General features: G+C 40.2%; 1 protein-coding gene across 1 annotated transcript in view; it reads left to right on the forward strand.

The window, feature by feature from the left end:
• Positions 1 to 20,877, forward strand: part of NOX3 (NADPH oxidase 3) — a 40,030-nt gene extending 19,153 nt beyond the window's left edge. Inside the window, exons 8-13 of the mRNA XM_042444866.1 lie at positions 3,541 to 3,633; positions 7,003 to 7,256; positions 12,260 to 12,422; positions 16,055 to 16,201; positions 19,252 to 19,376; positions 20,741 to 20,877. Coding sequence (XP_042300800.1) covers positions 3,541 to 3,633; positions 7,003 to 7,256; positions 12,260 to 12,422; positions 16,055 to 16,201; positions 19,252 to 19,376; positions 20,741 to 20,867 — 909 coding nt within the window. The 3' untranslated portion in view covers positions 20,868 to 20,877. The remainder of the gene's footprint in view (positions 1 to 3,540; positions 3,634 to 7,002; positions 7,257 to 12,259; positions 12,423 to 16,054; positions 16,202 to 19,251; positions 19,377 to 20,740) is intronic.
• Positions 20,878 to 21,268: the final 391 nt, after the last annotated feature.

The following is a 21,268-nucleotide window of genomic DNA, read 5'->3' on the forward strand; positions in this document are numbered from 1 at the left end:
TCGTGGAATTTAGCATGGAGTACATGACCTCCATGTTTCCAAGCTTCAGGTGGAATTCCATCAGTCCCAGCTGCCTTGCCATTTTTCATCTGTTGTATAGCCTTAAGGGTCTCTTCCAAAGTGGGAGCTATGCCCAATTCATTTTTCATTGGTTGTTGTGTCATATGTTGAATAGCTGAGTCTTGGATTACTCAGTTGGCATTAAAGAGGCTTTGGAAATGTTCAGCCCATCGGTTCAGAATGGAAGCTTTATCTGTGATTAGTGTTTGACCATCTGTACTGTATAGGGAGCTTTGGACCTGATATGTAGGTCCAAACATTGCTTTAAGCGTTTCGTAAAATCCTCTGGAATCACCCAGATCTGCACAACATTGTGTCTTTTCTGCTAGGTTGATCCAACACTTGTTCAGAAGGTCTCGGAGTTTTTGTTGGAGTTGACTATATGCGAGGCGAATGGCTGAGTGAGGTGTGCTTGGTGAGCAGTTCTCTTCTTTGCCAACAGCTCCTGGATCTCTTGGTTGTTTTCATCAAACCAGTCTTGATGTTTCTTGAGGGAGAATCCTAAGGATTCTTCCGCAGATTGCAGGATGCTGTTTTTTGATATGTTGCCAAAGTGCTGTAGGAGAAGAGTCTACAGGATGGTCTTCAAGGTTTTTTTTGCAAATTTGCCTGGAAGTTGTCTCTCATGGCAGCTTGTTGAAGATTGTTGACTTGGAGTCTCCTCTTTAGGATGCCACCCCTCTTAGGTTTAAACTTAAAATGAAGATTTAGTTTACATCTTACGAGGCGATGATCTGTTTGACATTCTGCACTGGGCATCACTTGGGTATGACGGACATCGCAAATATTTCTCTGGCGCACTAGGATATAGTCAATGAGGTGCCAGTGTTTGGATCGGAGATGCATCCACGTTGTCTTCAAGCTATCTTTCTGCTGAAGGATGGTGTTTGTAATCGTCAGCTGCTGTTCTGCACAAAACTCTAGCAGGAGGCATCCGTTATCATTAGTTTCCAACGCCATGCATGCCTAAAATACCTTTCCAGGCTTTGAAGTTCTTTCCTACTCTGGCATTGAAGTCAACAAGGATAATGATTTTGTCCTCTGCAGGGACTTTTTGTATAAGGTGGCGTAGATCTGAGTAGAATTTGTCTTTCTCCACAGGGTCGGCTTGCATAGTTGGGGCATATATACTGAAGAGAACAACATGTGGGAGGCGTAGGGAGATAATGCGATCAGAGTGTCCTGTTGGCAAGGTTTCGAGTTTGGAGGCAATTGAGTTTTTGATCATAAAGCCTACACCTGAAAGATGTTTTTCAGTTTGTGGTTTTCCAGACCAGTAGAGTGTGTAGCCGGCACCACATTCTTTAAGGCTGCCTTCTTCATGGAGACAAACTTCACTAAGAGCAGCGATGTCAATGTTAAGTCATGACAGTTCATGGGCTATTAGAGCAGAAGGACACTCAGGATGTCCACTATCTGCAGAATCTTGCATGGTTCTGATGTTCCAGCATGCAAGCGTTAGTCTATTTGCACCTTTGGAGGCTGGTGTGTGCCTTTGTTTCTTTGTCTTTATTTGACCGCATCAGAAGATGCCCATTGGCCACGGCTAGCCAACGGGGTAGATGGGGATGAGCTTTCGTTAGGCCACCTTTTCTAGGCCCCTCTCCATATGGAGCAAGCAGTGCTCTCCTTTTAAAAAGCTGCTTGGTCATTCAGGATGCTGCCAAACAAGACTGTCATCCCCCGGGTCAGTTTCAAGTGACCAAAGTCCTGAACCGCCTACATGCAGGGTTGGGTCTGCGGCTTCCAGTGCATCTTTACACCTGCCTTTTCCTCCCTCGCCTATCACTGCCGGGCTTTTTCAGAAGTTGGATGTATTCTTCGAGCCTATGCAATGGATTTTTCTGGTGGAGTGCAGCGTGCACAGAACTGGCCTCACCTTTTAAACCAGAGGTTTGTCTGCTGAGGCCTTGATAAGCATGGGCGGCGGCGGCGGCAAGGTCCTCGGATCATAGGTTTGATTAGTTTCCTTCTCTTAGATGGTTGACCTTACAGGGTTAGATGAGCACCATCTGCCCAGGTTTGGGATTAGAGTTTTCCTTCTCCTAGGATAATTGTCATAAGGCTAGAGAGCCCATCCTGCCCTTTGGCGCTCTTGGTCAGACCCTTCGGTTGTGACTTGTCTGGCATGGGAGGCCCTACCGGTGGCTATTATACCACCACCAGCATAGCTCACAATTTCATTAGGGTATGCAAGCCTCTCCCCCATGACAAGGGGGTGTCAATGGAGAGGAGTTAGCCTTGTAGAGCAATGTAAAGTACGGTAGGTTGCCGTAAGAGGGCCTTTCCAGTAATGGTACCTATCTGTGTGTGTTCTCAGAGAAGTGTGCCTGGTGCCTGTGTTGTGTTCTTTTTGACATCAGATAAAACCATTTTTATTTTATTCTAGGGATTTAACAAACTGTTTTCAGTTCTTTTATATTTTTATATGGTTTAATTTTGCAGCTGATATTACTTAGGTTTTATGGACTGCATTGTGTTTACTTTTGTCTGTTGGTTTTTATCATGTACTGTTTATCATTCTTTGTTGTTTCTAGATTGTGTTTCAAGTTTACCTTACACCAGCCAGGAAACTCCAGCTATTAGACAGTCTAAAGGTGCAATCAATCACTAATATATTCAAAAGATTCTTAAAAGTCCAAATTAGTTATGCATGCAGAATCCTAGCACACAGGTACAGTTTAACTGGTTGATCAGCAAGCAATTCAAACAAATAAATGTTTTCAAAATTAACAGTGCCAATCAACTGTTTATGGAGTGAGTGCATACTCAGATTATTCCTGAACATTTGGCATTTTTGAGCAGCAACAAATATGTTTGGCGTGTTAGCCCTGATCAAGTCTCCAGAATCAATACATTCTTCCAGCTTGGTCAGCTATTGCATTGACTAGCAAGTCTCAAAGAGAAGGGTAATTCAGATTTTCAGTAGTTATGGAGGTGGTTGACCTTGTCTGAATTTTTTCAGTATCCTCTACTGATTGAATTCTGCTCCAGAGACTAGGCCCTGGAGCAATGGATGCAAGCTGCAGGAAAAGAGATTCCACCTCAACATTAGGGGGAACTTCCTGACAGTAAGGGCTGTTCGACAGTGGAACAAACTCCCTCGAAGTGTAGTGGAGTCTCCTTCCTTAGAGGTCTTCAAACAGAGGCTGGATGGCCATCTGTTGGGGATGCTTTGATTGTGATTTCCTGCATGGCAGGGGGTTGGACTGGATGGCCCTTGTGGTCTATTCCAACTCTACGATTCTATGATTCTATGAAGAACCACATCTTCCAACACCATCCTTTACCTTGGAAGTTTACAAAGCTTGAAGTATAAAGACATGGAAACTTACATTCTGAGCCAATGGAACAATAGTTTGACAGCAGCATCTCCTTTAGTTAGGGAATTTTTGTTATATGGTCAATTATAATTTTGTGACTGCTGAAGACTGTATCAGAAATTGTAAATTTTAATGATCTACATATTGTTCCCAGCAGTCATGGAAATGGGTCTTAGGTCCTGTGGTATTATACATCTGTGAAAGGATGATCAGGTTTTGGAGATTTCAGCAAGAAGTTGTCATTACAAAGGTGTGTAAATAGTATATACTTTATTGCCTTTATTAAAATTCAAAGTATGTTCCAATATGCATCTGTCCCTTTGGTGGCTCGCCTTTGTAAGCTGCTGCAGAATTAATACAGTTTGACACTTCTTTAACTGTCATGGTGCCATCCAATGGAATCTTTAGATTTGTAATTTGTTGTGGCACCAGAGCTCCCTGGCAAAAAAAGGCTAAATATCTCACAAAATTACAAATCCCAGAATTCCATAGCACTGAGCCATGGCAGTGAAATCAGTGTCCAACTGCATTAATTCTGCAATACAGATGCAGTCTCAGTGAGTGAGGCTCCCAAAAAGTCTTAGTAGTAATATCTTGAAAGTCATGAATCATAAATGTCTTTAAGTGAATCTGTCTTTCCTCGCTCTCAGGTCCCCCTCTACTATATGGGAAGAAAAATATATAGTCATTAAAAAAACATTGCAGAACTGATAGGGAAAGGACACAATTCTCACAAAATACTTGCCTGTAAAAATTACACCCATATCTACACATTCAGTTACCACGAACAAACAAAAATGATTTCCTTCCATCTAGTTCACCCACTACATAGAACAAACAAGAAAGAAAACTAAAACTACATAGAAGAATTCACTTACACTTCAACAAGTGAACCTTTCCAATGTTCCCAATTGCCCAGATAACTGATACACTTCAAGATATTCATACTGAAAGTGTCTTAGGAATAAAGTTAAAGATAGTTCCTTGACATGAATCATAACCAACTGTAGAGTGTGGTGCTCATCTCCATTATGAAGCTGACTGCTCTGGTGGTCAGGTGGCCAGCATGACTGCACTGAATGCTGTTACCTTCCCACCAAAGTGATACCTATTTATCTACTGCATTTGCATGCTTTTGAACTGCTACGTTGGCAGAAGCTGGGACTAGTGACAGGAGTTCACCCAATCATGCAGCTCTCAGGCCTTCAACTGCCAACCTTCCAACTGTCAGAATTGGCATCTTAATCACTAAGCCACCACATCCCTCCTGTCTTATGAATAGCCTTTTGTACATTTTGCATTTTTAGAATAAGCATTGTTTATGACTGATAAGGAGATATATGCATATACAGTGCGTCCTCGCCTTACGCGCGCTCGGCATACGCGGCCTTGAGCATACACGCTCAAGCCACAGCGCGCGCGTGGGGTAGAAGGGGCGGCGCGCCTCATTCAATTGAATGGGCGCACACGCCTGTTGCGCCCTGCGCGCGCCCGCGCCGCCACACCACCGCGCATGAGCCCCATTGTTTCCAATGGGGCTCGAGCATAGGCGGAATTCGCCTTACGCGGAGGGATCCGGAACGGATCCCCCGCGTAAGGCGAGGACGCACTGTACAATATATAAATAGTAATTTTTTAAAAAATAAAAAATACTATAATAATACAGTCATTAAATAATAAGAACCAGGAATGATGCTGAATTACATAACAATAAGAGTAGATAAATAAGATCGATAAAATAATTATAGCTCAAATCACAATGAAATCCTGCAGAAATAAGCATACCAATTTGTTCATGTATAAAATGAGGGAAGAAAGGAAGAAAGGTTTTCTGTGTACTTTAAGACTGATCAATTTTTCCATTCATCCATCCTTTAATTTATATTTTGCCCTTCACCCAGGCTGAGACTCCAGGCAGAGAGTATAATGAAACACACACAGGTAAAACATACAAAATTAAGATTAAAGGGGTATTAAATAATCAACAGAATTAAAACCATTTAAAATTTGTATCAGTTTATATCCCCACAAGCTTTTGTCCACTTCAGCCCATTTAAATCTGACATGGACTTTATCACACAAGGATAGTATATTGGAATTATAGTTGGATAATGTCTTTGGCTGCTATTCATTGCAAAATATAGTGTCTCATGTAGTTGCTTTGCATTTCAATCATTGCTGAAGCATACTTTTTCAACTATGGGGAAAACCCATCAATAGCACTATCACTGTTTTTCCATAGGAAGTAGTGTCATAGGTCCCTTCCACTGCAGTTGCTATATTCCGGCACTATATGGAGTGAGCAACTACGATTCTCGTCCTCTCCCTCTCCCACCTTGCTATCCTCAAGTAGGAACCCTGCAAGGTATGGTTAGCAAGGCAGTACATAAGAGCAAGTGCAACTCCAAAGCAGCATAATAGCACAACTGCTGAGAAGTGAGGACTGGAGCATGGCTTTGGCGTGGCTTCTGGACTCTTAGGACGTATGCATCATTTAAACAGCTTACCTCCAAAGTGACCTAAAGCAGCTTTATTTTGGCCTTTCTGTAAGGGGCCTAAGATAACAATTGTTTTCAAAACAGTATGTTTCCCTTTGCTTCAACAATGTAATTGCAGCTGTCCTGTTTTGCCCTTGGGAGGCTAGCCAAACCCTCAGTCCAGAGTCTCAGCATTTTCAAGCATTGAGAGGGAGAGAGAAAGGGAACTTGTCTCACGAAGTCATTGGTAGTAAAAGCAGTGGTTGTATAATCTAGTCCCAGTTCACAACAAGGCTTCAGTCAGTCTAATACTGTAGGTTCAAAGGTAGGGTTGCCATAATTCTCTACTATAAACCGGGACAAAATGGAGGACAAAATCTAGCCCAAAATGTAGGATATTTAAGGTCCTCCATTTTTCTTAAATGTCCTACATTTGGGGCTAAATTTTATCCTACAATTGTCCTACATTTTGTTCTAAATTTTGTCCTACATTTTGTTCCGGTTTATAGTAGAGAATTATGGCAACCCTATTCAAAGGGAAAATCCAAAAAGTGTAGTTCACATTTGAGAAAAATTCCAGTCAATCGGCCAAACCAGCAGGAAGGCATTTCCTGAGCATAAAAGTTAGCTGTCAACCATGGTGGGCCAAGGGAGGTGCTGGGATATGTATAGCCCATCTGGATCTTGCAGGTGATCCATGTTAACAGCCTGCATCCTACCTAACCACAGAAAACAAGGTTGTCTTTTTCCCGGTGTCTCTCTGTGGAAGTAGACACTGGTAATTTTGGTTCAGGTGGAGAAAAACATTGCTCCTGGGAACTTGGTACTGGCTGCAGGCTTATCTCCAGAGGCTGCTGGAGTGGCTGTAGTCCTGGCATGTTCCCTGGCTCTCAGCCTCATCTTTAGACTCAGAAGACATGCCTAGCTCCTGGAGGCAAAGCATGACACCAGCAACTCAGTGGGCTGATGTAATAAATCCCATGAAAGCTTTCACTGAAATTAATTGTGTAGTCTTAAAAGTGGCTCAGAACTCCTTCTTTAAGACAAAGCCTTTGTAAAGAAATCAGCCTTCACCTGAATATGTATGTATTTTTGCATGAAGTGTGAATGAACACAAGTATCCTGTGTTATTTGTTGCTTAGGTGGTGTCTCATTCTTCTCGAGTTCTAGAGCTTCATATGAAAAAACGTAGCTTTAAAATGGAAGCTGGTCAGTATATCTTTCTCCAGTGCCCTGCTATATCACAGTTGGAATGGCATCCTTTTACTCTCACTTCAGCCCCTGAAGATGACTTTTTCAGTGTACATATAAGGTCAGTTGGGGATTGGACAGAGGCCCTTTTCAGTGCCTTTGGAGCAGAGGAAAAAACCTTCAAGGATCCCTGGAAACTGCCAAGGTTTGACAATTAATTGCAGAGCTGCAGGCATGTCATTTTGCTTTTGATTAACATAAGATTTGTGAAGCTTTTTTGCATACCAAAACAGGGTATAAATTATAATTATAGATGTAATAAAATACACAGTGTTAACTGGTAGAAGGAAAAACATATCTTACTTTAATGTTTTCTTTCAGAAAGGCTACTTAAATTATGTTGCTGTGAAAAGATTTCTCCATATAATTTGATGTGGACATGATCCAGCCAAAGTTAAACACTTTGATGTTGCACAGTTTTCAAAGGGAAAGTTAAGCATCTGTTTAAAACTGCAGCACAAAAGTCCCTGAAGTGTTTGTCCCTGCCACTTTATAAAATCTGTACAGAGGATACAAAAGATAATTCTATCATAATTGCGAGTATGTCCCTTTGAACCCCAACATTCAAGCACTGAGAATATGTCTGCAGTCTGTAGCATTTACTTCTGTTTATCTGTGCTTGCCATTATGCTTCAGTCAGGCAGAGGAATATTTGAAAATCAGAAAGGTTTATGTATGCTACAATGCCTGTACATACTCTGAGAATAAAAGACAAAAAATAGATTATTACTAATCTGAAAGCATACCTTTCTACATTTTCTGTTGTTCCATGACAATTTCTTCCTCACTTATTAGCATTCTTTTTCCATTGTAACTGTTATGAAACAATGCTCACAATTTAACAGAACATCTGAGACAAGGCAAGCCTTATAAAGGTAGAGGAATATGACATCTGGGTGCTTCTATAGAGAATAAATTTTGAGAATTTTTGTTTATTTGACTACGGCTGCTAGAGTACTCTTGGCAAGAAATTGGAAGAAAAAAGTTATACCCACGATAGATGATTGGTTTCAGAAAGTGTTGGAAATGAAAGAGCTAGACAAATTAACAATGTTGATTAACAATAAAAATAAGGAAAAGAAATTAAAGGATTGGGATACAATAGAAAAATATTGGTTTAAGAAATGTAATATAAATCAAGAACTGTTATAAGAAGCAACATTACCTGGGAGACAGAATAGAAGTTATAATGGACTTTGGGTAGTCAAGATACCTAGAGGAAAAGACAAAGACTAGAATTGTAACGAGAGACATTAACATAAAAACAGATAGGTAAACTATCAAGGTTTTCCTGGAAATATCTGATATTCCACAAAATGTTATTATTTTTGATTTTGGACATATGTCATATGAAAAATAGGCAAGGAACTGAACGCGATACGAGGGAATCAATAAGCCAATGTATTACGTATCACCTTGTTTTGTTATCACCGCAAGAATTTAGCTGATGTTATCTCTTTTTCCATTATTAGTTTCTATTGTCAAGTTTTAACATATGTATAAATGGAAATAAACTTCATTAAAGAATATGTTTAAAAAATAAAGGTAGACGAGAGGGTTTACAGGTTAATGACACTGAGTTGTAAAGAAATTCAACATCCTATTTTTACACAGTCGCTCGAAGACAAGAAAGTCAGTAGAAAAGGGTCAGCAAATTGAGTTCAGGTTATCATTAATAAGCTATAACATCTAACTTGTTACATTAGAAGGAAGAACATTTAGGTTTATGTTAAAATGCCATCTTAGTTAAGTGTCTGCCCTAAAATTTTTACCTGAATGAAACTGGAGAATGCCATCCATTCTTATAGCTGGTTTATTACTTTATTACTCATTCTCCAATGCATCCTAGCAAAGCTTTGAAAGCTGAACTTCTACACTGAGGGCCCGTACAGACAGGCCAAAATAAAGCTGTTTTGGGTCACTTTGGAGGAATGCTGTTTAAATGACACATGCCTCTTAAGAGGCCAGAAGTTGTGCCAAAGCTGTGCTCTAGATCTTAGGAAAAATAACAGTTTCCCATATTTGTTAAGGGGGAAAAAATCTAAGGGCCAAAACACACTGCAGAAATAACTCAGTTTGTGACCACTTTAATGGCCCTGGCTCATTGCTAGGGAATTTAGGGAATTGAAGTTTTGTGACACATTTGGCCTTCTCTTTCTGAGAGTTCTGGTGCCAAAACAAATTACAATTCCCAGGATTCCTTAGCACTGAGTCAGGGCAGTTAAAGCGATCTCAAACTGGATTATTTCCTTCAGTGTGTTTTAGCCCTAACTTAATTGATTTTAACAAGTTAGGTTATGTCTCTACAGCTGTTTGTCCTGTGCACAAAGCTGATATATTTTAAAGCCTGCTGAAACATCACTGACAGCTGTTCATATATCATCTTGACCTAGGGACACATCTAAATTGGGATGTAATCTCAAGACAGATAAAGCTGCTTAAATAATGTTGAAATGAGCAGGTCTTAAGTGTAGGAGTAGGAACTATGGCGGGGTACACACCACCAGAAAGAGGCGCCTCCCCAGTGTCTCTCTTTGCTCCACAGCAACCAAATTGCACGGCACCCCTGCGGAGCAAAAAGGGAGTGCCTGGAAGTGGCTCCTCTTTGCGGCGTCGCTGCGACGCCGCAAAGCATGAGGGAGGTTGCGATGACATCGCAGCTGCGCTGCCCTGTCTGGGGGCAGCCCAGCTGCGGCGTCATTGTTATACGTTGCGCTCCGCCCACCAGGCAACCTTCGCACATGACGAAAGCACCTCAAAGGCCCATCTGTTCCGGGCCTATAGCTCAGAAGTAGACCGTGTGCTTAACAGGTTCAGTCCCTAACATTTGTTGTTAAAAAGACCAGATCACAGGAAATGGGCAAGATTATTGCCTCAGATCATCAAAGCATATCCATGGGTTGCCATGTTGGCCATATGGCAAAGTACAATATTGTATTTTTGTATTTAGAGCCTGGAGAATGCTGACAATCAGAATAGCAAATACTGGTCTAGATGGAGTTGGCCCGAATTGGCCATAATGAATTGGTAGAAGATAGTTTTTTTAAAAATATATGGTTAACTGTATTTAACTTTTTCAGAACTTGGAAAAGTTATTTTTGGATTACAGATTTCCCCTACCAGCATATCCAAAAATACATATATTTTGCAAACTATGCTCCTTGTTTTTGTTTTTTGTTCTTTTTGCTGAATTGCTCTAATCTAGATAGAATCAAAATATATCCTGTATTTTCAATCTTGTGAGATTATGCTAGTAAATCAGTTTAACCCACTGATTCAGGGACAAGATCTTCTCTTCAAAATAACCTACAGGAAAGGAATAGAGGATTTCAGGATGCCATTAGAGAACAAATAGCACTAGTTTTGTACAAGTGAGAAGCAGGGTTGAACTGTCAATAGGCAGAATGAGGCAGTCATCTCAGCTTCAGGTGCTAGAAGGTAGGGAGTGGCAGAGTGAGAATGGGAGTGACAGAGCTTTGGAAGCCATGTAGTCTTCTCCCAGTTAGCCTGATATCCACTGGTGTAATGGAAGATGTTGCCCCATTATACTATTAAAGTAATGTTCCTCTGAATGTCTGGTTGGCTTATGCACATACAATGGGAAGGCATCATCTTGTCCTTCCTAACAGGCAACAAAATACCATGAGCTGGCCCAGGTCAAATGCTGAAACCACCTGGTCGGTGCTTCCAGTTTGGAATGTTGATCCATGTTTTCATCAAAAAGGCATATGTAACAAGTTCAGTTCTGATGCTTTTATGGATGTATACATCCATATCCACAGCAAATTTCCAGATGAAATCAGGTACAGGACTTCTGTCCCTGTGATGATTGTGTAAATGAGGAAATTGCAGCAGGTGCTGTTTGTGTGACATGTGTAGAAGACATATCTCTCTTCTACTCAACCATTAGTGACACAGTAGCTCTGTCCCTGATTTCACTTGACAATCCTATATCCACACCAACTATAATAATATAATAATAAAATTTTATTTGTAGCCCGTCTTTCCAACAATCAAGGCGGGTAACAGCATATAAAAATTCAACAATATACAATCAATAAAACACACCATAAACATCAATCAATAAAACATCAACAGCTGCTAAAACTATTAACTAGTTTTCATATGAAATCCTCTTTAACTCGGACATCTTCATATGTTTATAGCAGGGGTAGGCAACCTGCGGCCCGCAGGCCGGATGCGGCCCGGCGAGGCCTTGGGACCGGCCCCAGCCCGGTCCTGCCGCCGATTGCCGCTGGGGCCTTTGGGGGGCAATTGTCTATAGAAGCCTCAGAAACATGCATTTATATTAACATTTTTTTAAAAATCAGCAAATTTTTTCGCGTGTCCTCCATTTTTTTAAAAAAAAGTGTCTTCCATTTGAAAATTTTGTCCTACATTTGTCCTGGTTTATTTATATATTTAATTTTTTTTAAAAAAAAATATTTAATTATTTATTTTTTGGCTTCGGCCCCCCAGTTGTCCGAGGGACAGCAACCCGGCCCCCGGCTCAAAAAGATTGCCTACCCCTGGTTTATAGCATTAAATGCTAATGTGTCTCATCACCTTTGCATTTTTCATTCCTCACTCATGTAGCAAAAAGTTTTCAAATTGATTAAAAACATTTTAAAATTAGATCAGTTCTTCTGTACTTTGATTTGCAATAGAAAAAAGACCTTAAAAATCAAGATTTTTAAAAATAAATCATAATTGAATATGCAAATGCTCTCACTAAATGTGGCCATGCAATTAAGTGACTAATCTGATTTCCAAAATGCTTAAAATTGCATTAAAATTCTTAAGTAAATGGCCAGATACCTCATTCATAGGGCCCTCCTGTGCTCTTGTTCTGTGATAAACAAGCTCTTAATTTCAAAACTCACTGAAAATATGCCCCTCCTGTTAGCAACGGATACAATTGAATCCATATTTGAGAAAGTGAAGGTGCTTCATGTTTTGCTATGTATTTGTTTGTTTGTTTTAAACACTGATTTCCCACCATTCTTCTGCTTATCTACAACAATTAGTCTACATGTTATCAAGAAATAGTTCATAAATGCAACAGAAATCAAATTCGCACACACATAAACTCATCAAAAAGAACATACTGATTTTTACAAACTAATATTTCTCTATATCTCATTACAGGCTAGCTGTAGATGGCCCCTTTGGAGCTGCAGCAACAGACGTGTTTCAGTATCAAATCAGTGTATGCATTGCAACAGGAATAGGAGTCACTCCTTTTGCTTCCATTCTGAAATCGATTTGGTACAAGAGCTGTAAACAAAACACAGAACTGAGACTGGGAAAAGTAGGCCACATTTTGCTTACAAATTTCATTTCTTTAGATGCTTTCATCTACTAGTTGCGGTGGTTTAGTGGTTAAGATGTCAATTCTGATTATCATAAGGTTGAAAGGTTGGCACTTCAAGGCCCAAGTGCTGCATGATGAGGTGAGCTCCCATCACTAGTCCCAGATTCTGCTAACCTAGCAGTTTGAAAGCATGTAAAAGTGCAAGTAGATAAATCGGTCCCACTTTGGTGGAAAGGTAACAGCATTCCATGCAGTTAAGTGGGCCACATGATCACAGAGTTGTCTTCAGACAACCCTGGCTCTTTGGCTTAGTAACAGAGATGAGCACCGCCCCCTACAGTGAGTTATTATGAATAGAAATTTCAAGGGAAAACCTTTACCTTTTATTTTACCTAGATGTTTTCATGCTTCTTTCCAAGTTCTTTAAATTAAATATTTAATATGCCTCACTTTATAGTACCCACTTATCTTCCAGCTAAGGCCCTAGTTCTATTCATTTGTGTCATCCTGTCTCTTCCAAAAGCCGCAGAGCTACCATATGTGACCATTGCCCAAGGAAATTCTTCCTCTAGCTGCTTATTCTTAACTTTGGCTGCATCCACACTACAGAAATAAACCAGGCCCACACCACTTTAACTGCTGAAGCCCAATGCTATTGAATTTTGGGAACTGTGGTTTGTTGTAACACCAGAGCACTCTGACAGAGAAGACTAAATATCAGAGAACGACAATTCCTAGAATTTCATAGCATTGAACTATGGCAGTTAAATTGTTTTCAACCTAGATTATTTCTGCAGTGTGGATGCAGCCTTTAGACAGCATAATGTGATGTCTGTGGTCTCCAATATGGCCCAAACGCAAGAGCACAATATGGCTGAGATCCTATTCAGTGTTGGTGGAGCTCTAGAGGGGTGATGATTGCTAGCCAGCTGATACCTCCATGTAGCTTTCCTAGTACATGTCCCAGCCAATCAGTAGCTGTTTGCAGAATGCCAAAAACAGTATTTCTGCAATTATAATTCCTCTTATGTTGGCATATTTCATGAAAATGATTCTGGTCATTATAAGTTTCCTGCTACTTTCTTAATGTTGTGGACGACAGTGGACTGCCATTACATCACTGCAATGCTATACGATTGGGCAAGCATGGTGCAAAAGTGCTGGTGTCAGCTCTTCTGCTATCCTTCAAAAGTTTAAATCAAACCAAATTTAGCTTTTAAAAATGAATAAATCAGAAAATGAAGGGTCCATGAAATGCTGAAGAGCAACACTTCTTTGAAAAAGCTGAATCATGAACCAGAAATTAAAATAAGTCTGCAGTCCAAGTGTATGTACTTGAATGTTAAGTACATCAAAATCAATAGAACTTATTTTGGATGAACTGTGTTTAGAACTGGAGTACTAATGTGGAATATATACATTTTATTTTATTTCTCTTTCACAAAGCTAAAAGTGTTACCCTCAAAATTACATTTTGTCCCTATCCCCAATAAACAGACACTGATCTGAATCCTGTTATTAGTCCTAACTACAGTACACACTAGATCTGTGGTGTAATGGTTTTAACATTGGACTATGACTCTGGAGACCAGGGTTCAAATCCCTGATCAGCCATGGAAACCCACTGAGTCACCTTGGCCAAGTCACACTCTCTCAGCATCAGAGCAAAGCAAAGGCAACCCCCTTCTGAACAAATCTTGGCAAGAAACTCCAGTGGTAGGTTTCCCTTAGGGTTGCCATAAGCTGGGAATGACTTGAACAAAAACAAAAACAGCAGACACATTAAAATTGATGAGATTTACCTTTGTGTGGACTCACCTTTCAGCAATTAATTAATGAGTCTGCTCTAATTTAAATTAATCAATAGGTTTCAGGCCTCTATTGCTTTTTTCTTGGTGCCACTCGTAATCACATTCTGCAGCACATGAAAGCATTCTGAGCTAGGGAAATAACTTCATTTTCTGGGCAACAAGTTATTTCACTGCTAGTGCTTGTGAAAACTGTTTCTCAAACCGGAACATTACTTTGAGGGACGATATCTGGATTACTTGTCATAAGTGTGAGGCATGCCATTAACAGAGCAAAGCTATACACATTTATCTGGATCTGGGTCTCACTGAACTCAACTGGACTAATCTCTCTGACTTTACTTTGCAAACGAAGATTCAGGAAGGACTCATCCCGCGCTTTCTACAAGCGCGTTGATGACTAAAAAGGCCAAATGTGAAGATAATGCTCCTGTTTTATTGGTGGAGAATGGATGATAATTGTACCTGAAATCATGATAATAATTAAATGCAGACGTGGTACACAACACAGGGAGGTGTGGTCCAGGTAACCTCTAGTTTTAATGTCACCTCATCCTTGAGCCATTTGTTTACCTTAAGCATGCCACTATTATCTCAGGGCTTGTCTACACTTGTGAAAGATCCCACACTCACCCCAAAGCCTGTGCTGGCAGTCTCCATGGCATACAGATATTTCCACGGAGGATCCATGTTTTCAGACCTTAACCTGACTTTGGTCTGAAGAAAGCAAAATCAGAAAATTATGGAGGCTTCCAGAAAACCCAGAGTGCTTCTGGTTCCTTTGGCTGTGTGGTCAGTTGGATCAGGTCTGATTCAGCCTGTCCACATGCTAAGAGCTGCACCATCCCCCTCACCCTGCACTGTGAAGTGCGGGGAAGGGAATGGATCCCCTTCAGAGGTGTCATCACTTTCTTATGAACTAAGCAGCTCCCTGCAAGTGCCTGCCAACTGTGCCACCACTTCTACTAAGGTCAGAATGGGGATCTCTTGTGATCAAGGAGGTGGGACAATGACCTCCTCCTTGCTGACCACATGGAAGGGTGGCTTCTTTTGACCTCAGCAGAAGTGACAGTGAGCCAGGCAGGCTCCCACAGAGAGCTCCTGCCCGCAAGAAAACAACAGTGCTACTGAGAGGACAGGGCAGTGGGCCATTGTGATGTGGGCCTGGGTGGCCCACATGCACAACAATCACCTGGTTCAGTCCGGTGCGTGTGGTCACTGCCGTGGTCAGTCCGGCACCAGTGTAGGGCATAATGCTCTAGACTGGCCCAGATTGAGTGCCCACTGTAGAAGATGTGCCCTCAGCTCTTCATCTGTAATGTGGGGATAAAGTAAAGATCAGCCACATAGACTTGTGGTACCATTTATTGAGATAACTGGTGTGTTTTTGTAAGAATTACTGTGAGTGGATGTCAGGTGGTTTGAATATTCAAAATATCCTACATAGTCAGTTGTAACTGTAATAGTAAATGCCCAAGTTTATCCCTAGTGTAATGGCTTAGACAATATTTGAGCCACATCTCCCTTCTCTAGTGTTCATACTACTAGAATCTATTTCAATAAACATTAAAGAGTGTCTCAATCTTATACAAAAAAAAAAAATCAGTCAGAACTGTCTAAGAATGAATGCTAGAGTATGCTTCAAAACAAGGGAACCTTGAATTGTGAATACTGGATAGAAAATCAAGTATAAATTTACACCTGACTACCACGGTCAGCTATAAGATTAGCCACTTACCTCCAAATAAATAATTTAAGAGTCATACAGGATGCACGATGAAAGCTTGCACTTTGTTGAATTGTTTTACTTTCCCTTGACAGGTTTATTTCTATTGGATTTGCCGAGATCCATCTGCCTTTGAGTGGTTTGCTGATCTCCTGTGCTTGCTGGAAGCACAAATGACTAAGAAAGGGAAAGCCCATTTTCTAAGTTATCACATATTTCTTACCAGCTGGGATGAAAGTCAGGTATAAATGAAATCTTATGGGACTGAGTTACTGAATCTTACTTTTCCAGGACTGCAGCCTAAGGAACAGTAATCAAATGAATGCTTAATCGCATAAAACATAGCTTCCTTAAAATAAATAATAGTACTTACATTTGTCTTTTGAAAGTATTCATTCCAAGTATAGTGCCTCCAAGTCCCACATAAACTATTTAATGGCAAGGTCCTTTATATCTGTACGAATACAAAGATCTGCAACTGCTCCCAAGCCCATTACTCTCTAGCTCATTTCTCACTTACCCTCCTTCCTTCCTTCCTTCTTCCATTCCATTTTTCCCCATGGTTCAGCAGCACCAGCCCTATCATTAGGCAAACAACAGATGCTGGGCAGGAGGTCAGACAGCAGTTTCAGGGGGGTGAGGAATGCCAGTGAGGTATGATAGAACAGGGCTATGCTTGCCATGTGTCCAGCCTGTCAGCCTCAGATGCATGGGGAGATGGTGTCTCATTGCTCAAGGCTGCATCTGCACTGCAGAAATAATGCAATTTGACTAACTGCCATAGCTCAATTTTTTGGAATCCTGAGATGTGGAGTTTGTTGTGGCACCAGAGCTCTCTGACAGAGAAGGCTAAATATCTCACCAAATTGCAAATTCTAGAATTCTACAGCATTGAGCCATGGCATTTAAAGCAGTGTCAAACTGCATTAATTTTACAGTGCAGAGGCAGCCAAAGTAAGATTGAATCATCAGTTCAGTTGGTTTTTCTTTCTGGAGATGGGAGGAAGCACCTCATCTTCCACTTTAGCTCAGGTAGGAAAATGGCCAGCTTGCCACCAGTTAATCTAGAAGGGGTTTGGCTACCATTGATTTTCTCTTTATGGTGGTATATATTTCTGCCACCACTTATATATCACTATACAGGCTGTTTTATAGAACAGCCTGATGTGGTTGGAAAGAGAGTCAACCCCTGTTGCTAGGAAACCATAAGATATTGGGAACTGTTTCCAGAGTAACTTAAGCGTGAAGCTGGGCTATCCTTCAGTTGTTTTCCAGACAGAACATTCCCACCCCAGTCCAGTGTGTAGGCTGCTCTGAACTGATGCAGGGGGAGGATATCTTTCAAAAACAGTGTAAGGCTGAAGCATAGCTGAGATTACATCTAAATTGCAGAATTATTGCAGTTTGACACAACTTTAACTGTCATGACTGAATGCTATGGAATTTTGGGATTTGTAGTTTTGTGATATATTTAACCTTCTCTGTCAGAGAGCTCTGGTGCCACAACAAACCCCAGGATTCCATAGAATGGAGCCATGGCAGCTAAAGCAGTGTCAAATTGCATTAATACTACAGTGTGGCAGCAGCCTCCAAGAGACAGGAAAATGCCTTGGAGGGACTGAAAGAGAGTTAAGGCTAGAGGAGAAAATAATACAGAGGAAGAGAGCTAAGAGAAGAGAGGATGAGTAAAAGAGTGCACTGGGTATGGCATTCAATCAACTGTGGCTGACCATGGGCCCATTCATACCACACATTTATAGTGCTGTTATTCCACTTGAACTACCATGGTTCCATTCTATGGGTTCCTGGATGTTGTAATATAGTGAGGTACAAACGTACTTTGGGCCAGAATTCTAAGTGTCCTTCACTAAACTGCAAATCCCAGAATGCCATAGGATGGAGCCATAGCAGACATAATGTAATACAAGTGCTATAATCCATAGTATGTCTAGGAGCCTTATTGCACAAGAAACAAAGCAAAAATTGAGCCAAATAGTACAATGGGGCTGAAGCATATGCACTATTTGCTTTTACGCGGAGGGGTCTGGAACAAATCCCCGAGTAAAGCAAGGGCGCACTGTAGTGGCTTTCTCCATGTCTTACTGCGTGACACTGTAGAGCTTCAGTTCTCTTTCCATGGGAGACGATTATTAAAAGGGTATCATTTTTTGTAGCTGGAAAAAAAATCTGTTTAAAGGCATGCTTTTACAACTGTTTCCCATGGGAAGAGAACTGAAGCAATATAATACAGTGGTACCCCGGGATACGAATTGATCGCGTTTACTACAGTGACATAGTGCGGTAAGGCACAGAGAAAGCCACTATACTCCAGCTCTATTTCCACTTTGTTGTTGTTGTTGTTGTTGTTTTGTGTGTGTGTGTGTGTGTGTGCAATCAGGCTCTGGACCCTTTTTATAGAGATAAGTCATGGCAAATTCTATAATTTGTTTATTAGTTATTATTTCCCATCTTTTCTCCAATCTGAAACCCAAGGCAGCTTTCAAAACGTAAAAGAGTACAGTTTTTTTAAATGTACTATATATTTAAAATATTTAAGTAATGAAATATTTGTTGATTAAATGAGCAACAGTGCCAAAGAGCCAAAATATGTTACTTTTCCCAGTTGGTTCTTTACTCAAAGCCTAGTTCTGGTGGGTTTTTACAAAACTACTACTTGCTTTTTGTTAGTCCCTCGGGGTTGAAGAATCACAAAATTTAGATCAAAAGATCCAAACCATTTATTTTAATTCATGATTAGAGTATGATAATGCAGAGGACTAGTTTACATGTAAATGTACTATGCAAACTGGTGCACATTTTGCATGTTTGCATTGATGGTTAATTTCTTCACTTTCCTATGTAAATTTCATTTCTATTTGTATCTGAACACTAAAGTGAGGAAAGTCCAAGCCATTGTATTCCTCATCACCATGTATGAATGTAAGAGCTGGACAGTGAAGAAAGCTGATAGAAAAAAAATTATTGCATTTCTGAGGATTTCAGTGGATACTCTAATAAAAATCACAAAGATTTTTTCTGCAGAGTTTAAGGAGTTTTTTAGGTGGTGGGTGCAAAAAGCCCAAACTCCTGTGAATCATGTATTATTGTATTAAAATTTTACTGAGATCCATGTGGGAATCTCTAAGCTAAAGAAGGGGAAGAAATAAGGAGTGACTCGGAGAAAGAGAAAGCAAAAGTTCTTTTTATATTATACCTTTCCCTTGTTGATTCTAATGAGAGGCTACAACTTGTTGATGCTAACATATTGTCCTTTGGATTCACTGCAATATAGGCCACTCATATTGCCTTGCATTATGATGAAAAGGTGGATGTAATTACTGGCCTGAGACAAAAGACCTTCTATGGAAGACCAAACTGGGACAATGAATTCAAACAAATAGCAGAAAATCATCCCAGGTAAGGCAAATAAGTGAGCAACATCCCTATGCTGCAGCATAAGGTATGAAAGGGGGTTTGTACTTCTCCAGCGGTGACCCTTTTAAAAATAATTTAAGTTGTGTTCTTATGCTGAAAGCATCTTTATGTGAATTAAAGCCTCAAACGAAGAAATCTTGCATAGACGATGCCAATCAAATCTAATTTTTGGACAAGAAAATCTAATATTTAGAAGCATTTCAATATCTTGGCATTTGTCCAGCTATAACTGAAAGACACAATCCAATTATTGTTCAGCACAAAGGACAAAGTAACATTAATTTCCCTTGAAAATGGTTATTAAAGAGATAAACAGTGAGGCCTTTTTCTTATGATGTCAAGGATGTGTTTGTTCCCCAACATAATTGGCTGTGGATGTAAAGACAATGCTCTCATGTTATTAGTTCATCTCAGCTTGAAAGGTCTAAGTTAAACTTCAAGAGTTTGTGGTAGGAAAAGCTTAGAAAAGCTTCTTTGTTGCCCAAACCTCCGAGGAAATAATTGCAACTTATGTTTGTCTTCATCAGTCACAACAATAAAGGACAAAGCAGTGATTTCTTAGTAGTGTCCAATTTTTCAGTTGCCAGTGGGGAAGAAAAGAGTTTCATTCTGCAAACCTATGCCTCCTTACCAGGGAAAAAAGTCAGTGGCTACATCCTTCATACTAGAAATGAATAGGATAGCACTGTAATCATTCTTGAAGGGGAAAAATGATGTGATCTCAAGCATATTTACTCATAAGAAAGTCCCACTAAGTTCAGTCAGGAATAAACTCTTTTAGAACATGGCCACTTAGCCCGAAAATCTCACAAAAAACTATGGATGCCGGCAATGAAAGCCTTGAACTTCACATGAGTATAGACTGTTCTTTACTGCTTCTGTCATACAGTGGCGGTCTCCACAATCCTCATGAGGGCTGTTGTTCCAGGTCTAATCCAATCTTGTCCTTGATGCTGAATTTGACTCCTACATTATGGCACCATGGCACAAACCTCATCTCTAAGCACATACCACAGATGCCTATAAATCTCTTGGCTCTTTGGGAAACCTGAAATTCTCTTAGGGTTCATCAGACTAATTGAAAAGACCAGAAAGTCCCACATTTTGTTGCTGTGTTTTCAAATTTCATTTAGGAGATCAATATGCCTTTTCTTTATCCCATAATATTTACTGCCAGCTCCTGGTCAATTTATTTTAACCTGATACAAAATTAGAATAGGAACAGAATCTAGGACCTTTCAATCAGTCTGCATGCATCCTTAAAATGAACATAGAGGTGTGGTGGTGGTGTTGTTTTTAAGAAAAAGCTATTAAAATGAATTTTTCTGTCTTAATTTTCTTTGTAGTGACAGCATTGGTGTTTTCTTTTGTGGACCTAAAAGTGTTTCTCAAAGGCTTCAGAAGATGTGCAATTTGTATTCATCAGCTGATCCAAGAGGTGTTCAATTTTACTACAACAAAGAAAGTTTCTAGACCTTTTGGAAGTGGCAATTGACACTTGAGTGTTTGGGGTTTTCCATCTTACTTCTCATGGTTTTGGAAGAATTATACCTTTTCAAAGAGTAATATTTGGCATTCATTGTTTGTGATAGTTTTTTTATTATATTGCTATCTTATATTGCTTAGTAGGAGTAGGATCCTTTAAAAAGGTCAGCAGCAATGGAAGTTCTCACCTGCTTTAATCATCCAATGAACTTTGTGGGTTAAAGTAAACCATATATTCAGTAGAAGAGGTGCTATCTTGAGTGTTGGAAGATATCTGTTTTTCATACTTCGTGACTGGCCTCTATGACATTTTATGTGCTTTGTTTCCTGGTTGGCCACTGGAAGATAAGCACACACCCAATGTGCAAATCTTATTGCTGAGGCATGTA

The sequence above is a fragment of the Sceloporus undulatus genome, chromosome 1 (genome assembly GCF_019175285.1).
Source record: "Sceloporus undulatus isolate JIND9_A2432 ecotype Alabama chromosome 1, SceUnd_v1.1, whole genome shotgun sequence".
Taxonomy (NCBI): Eukaryota; Metazoa; Chordata; class Lepidosauria; order Squamata; family Phrynosomatidae; genus Sceloporus; species Sceloporus undulatus.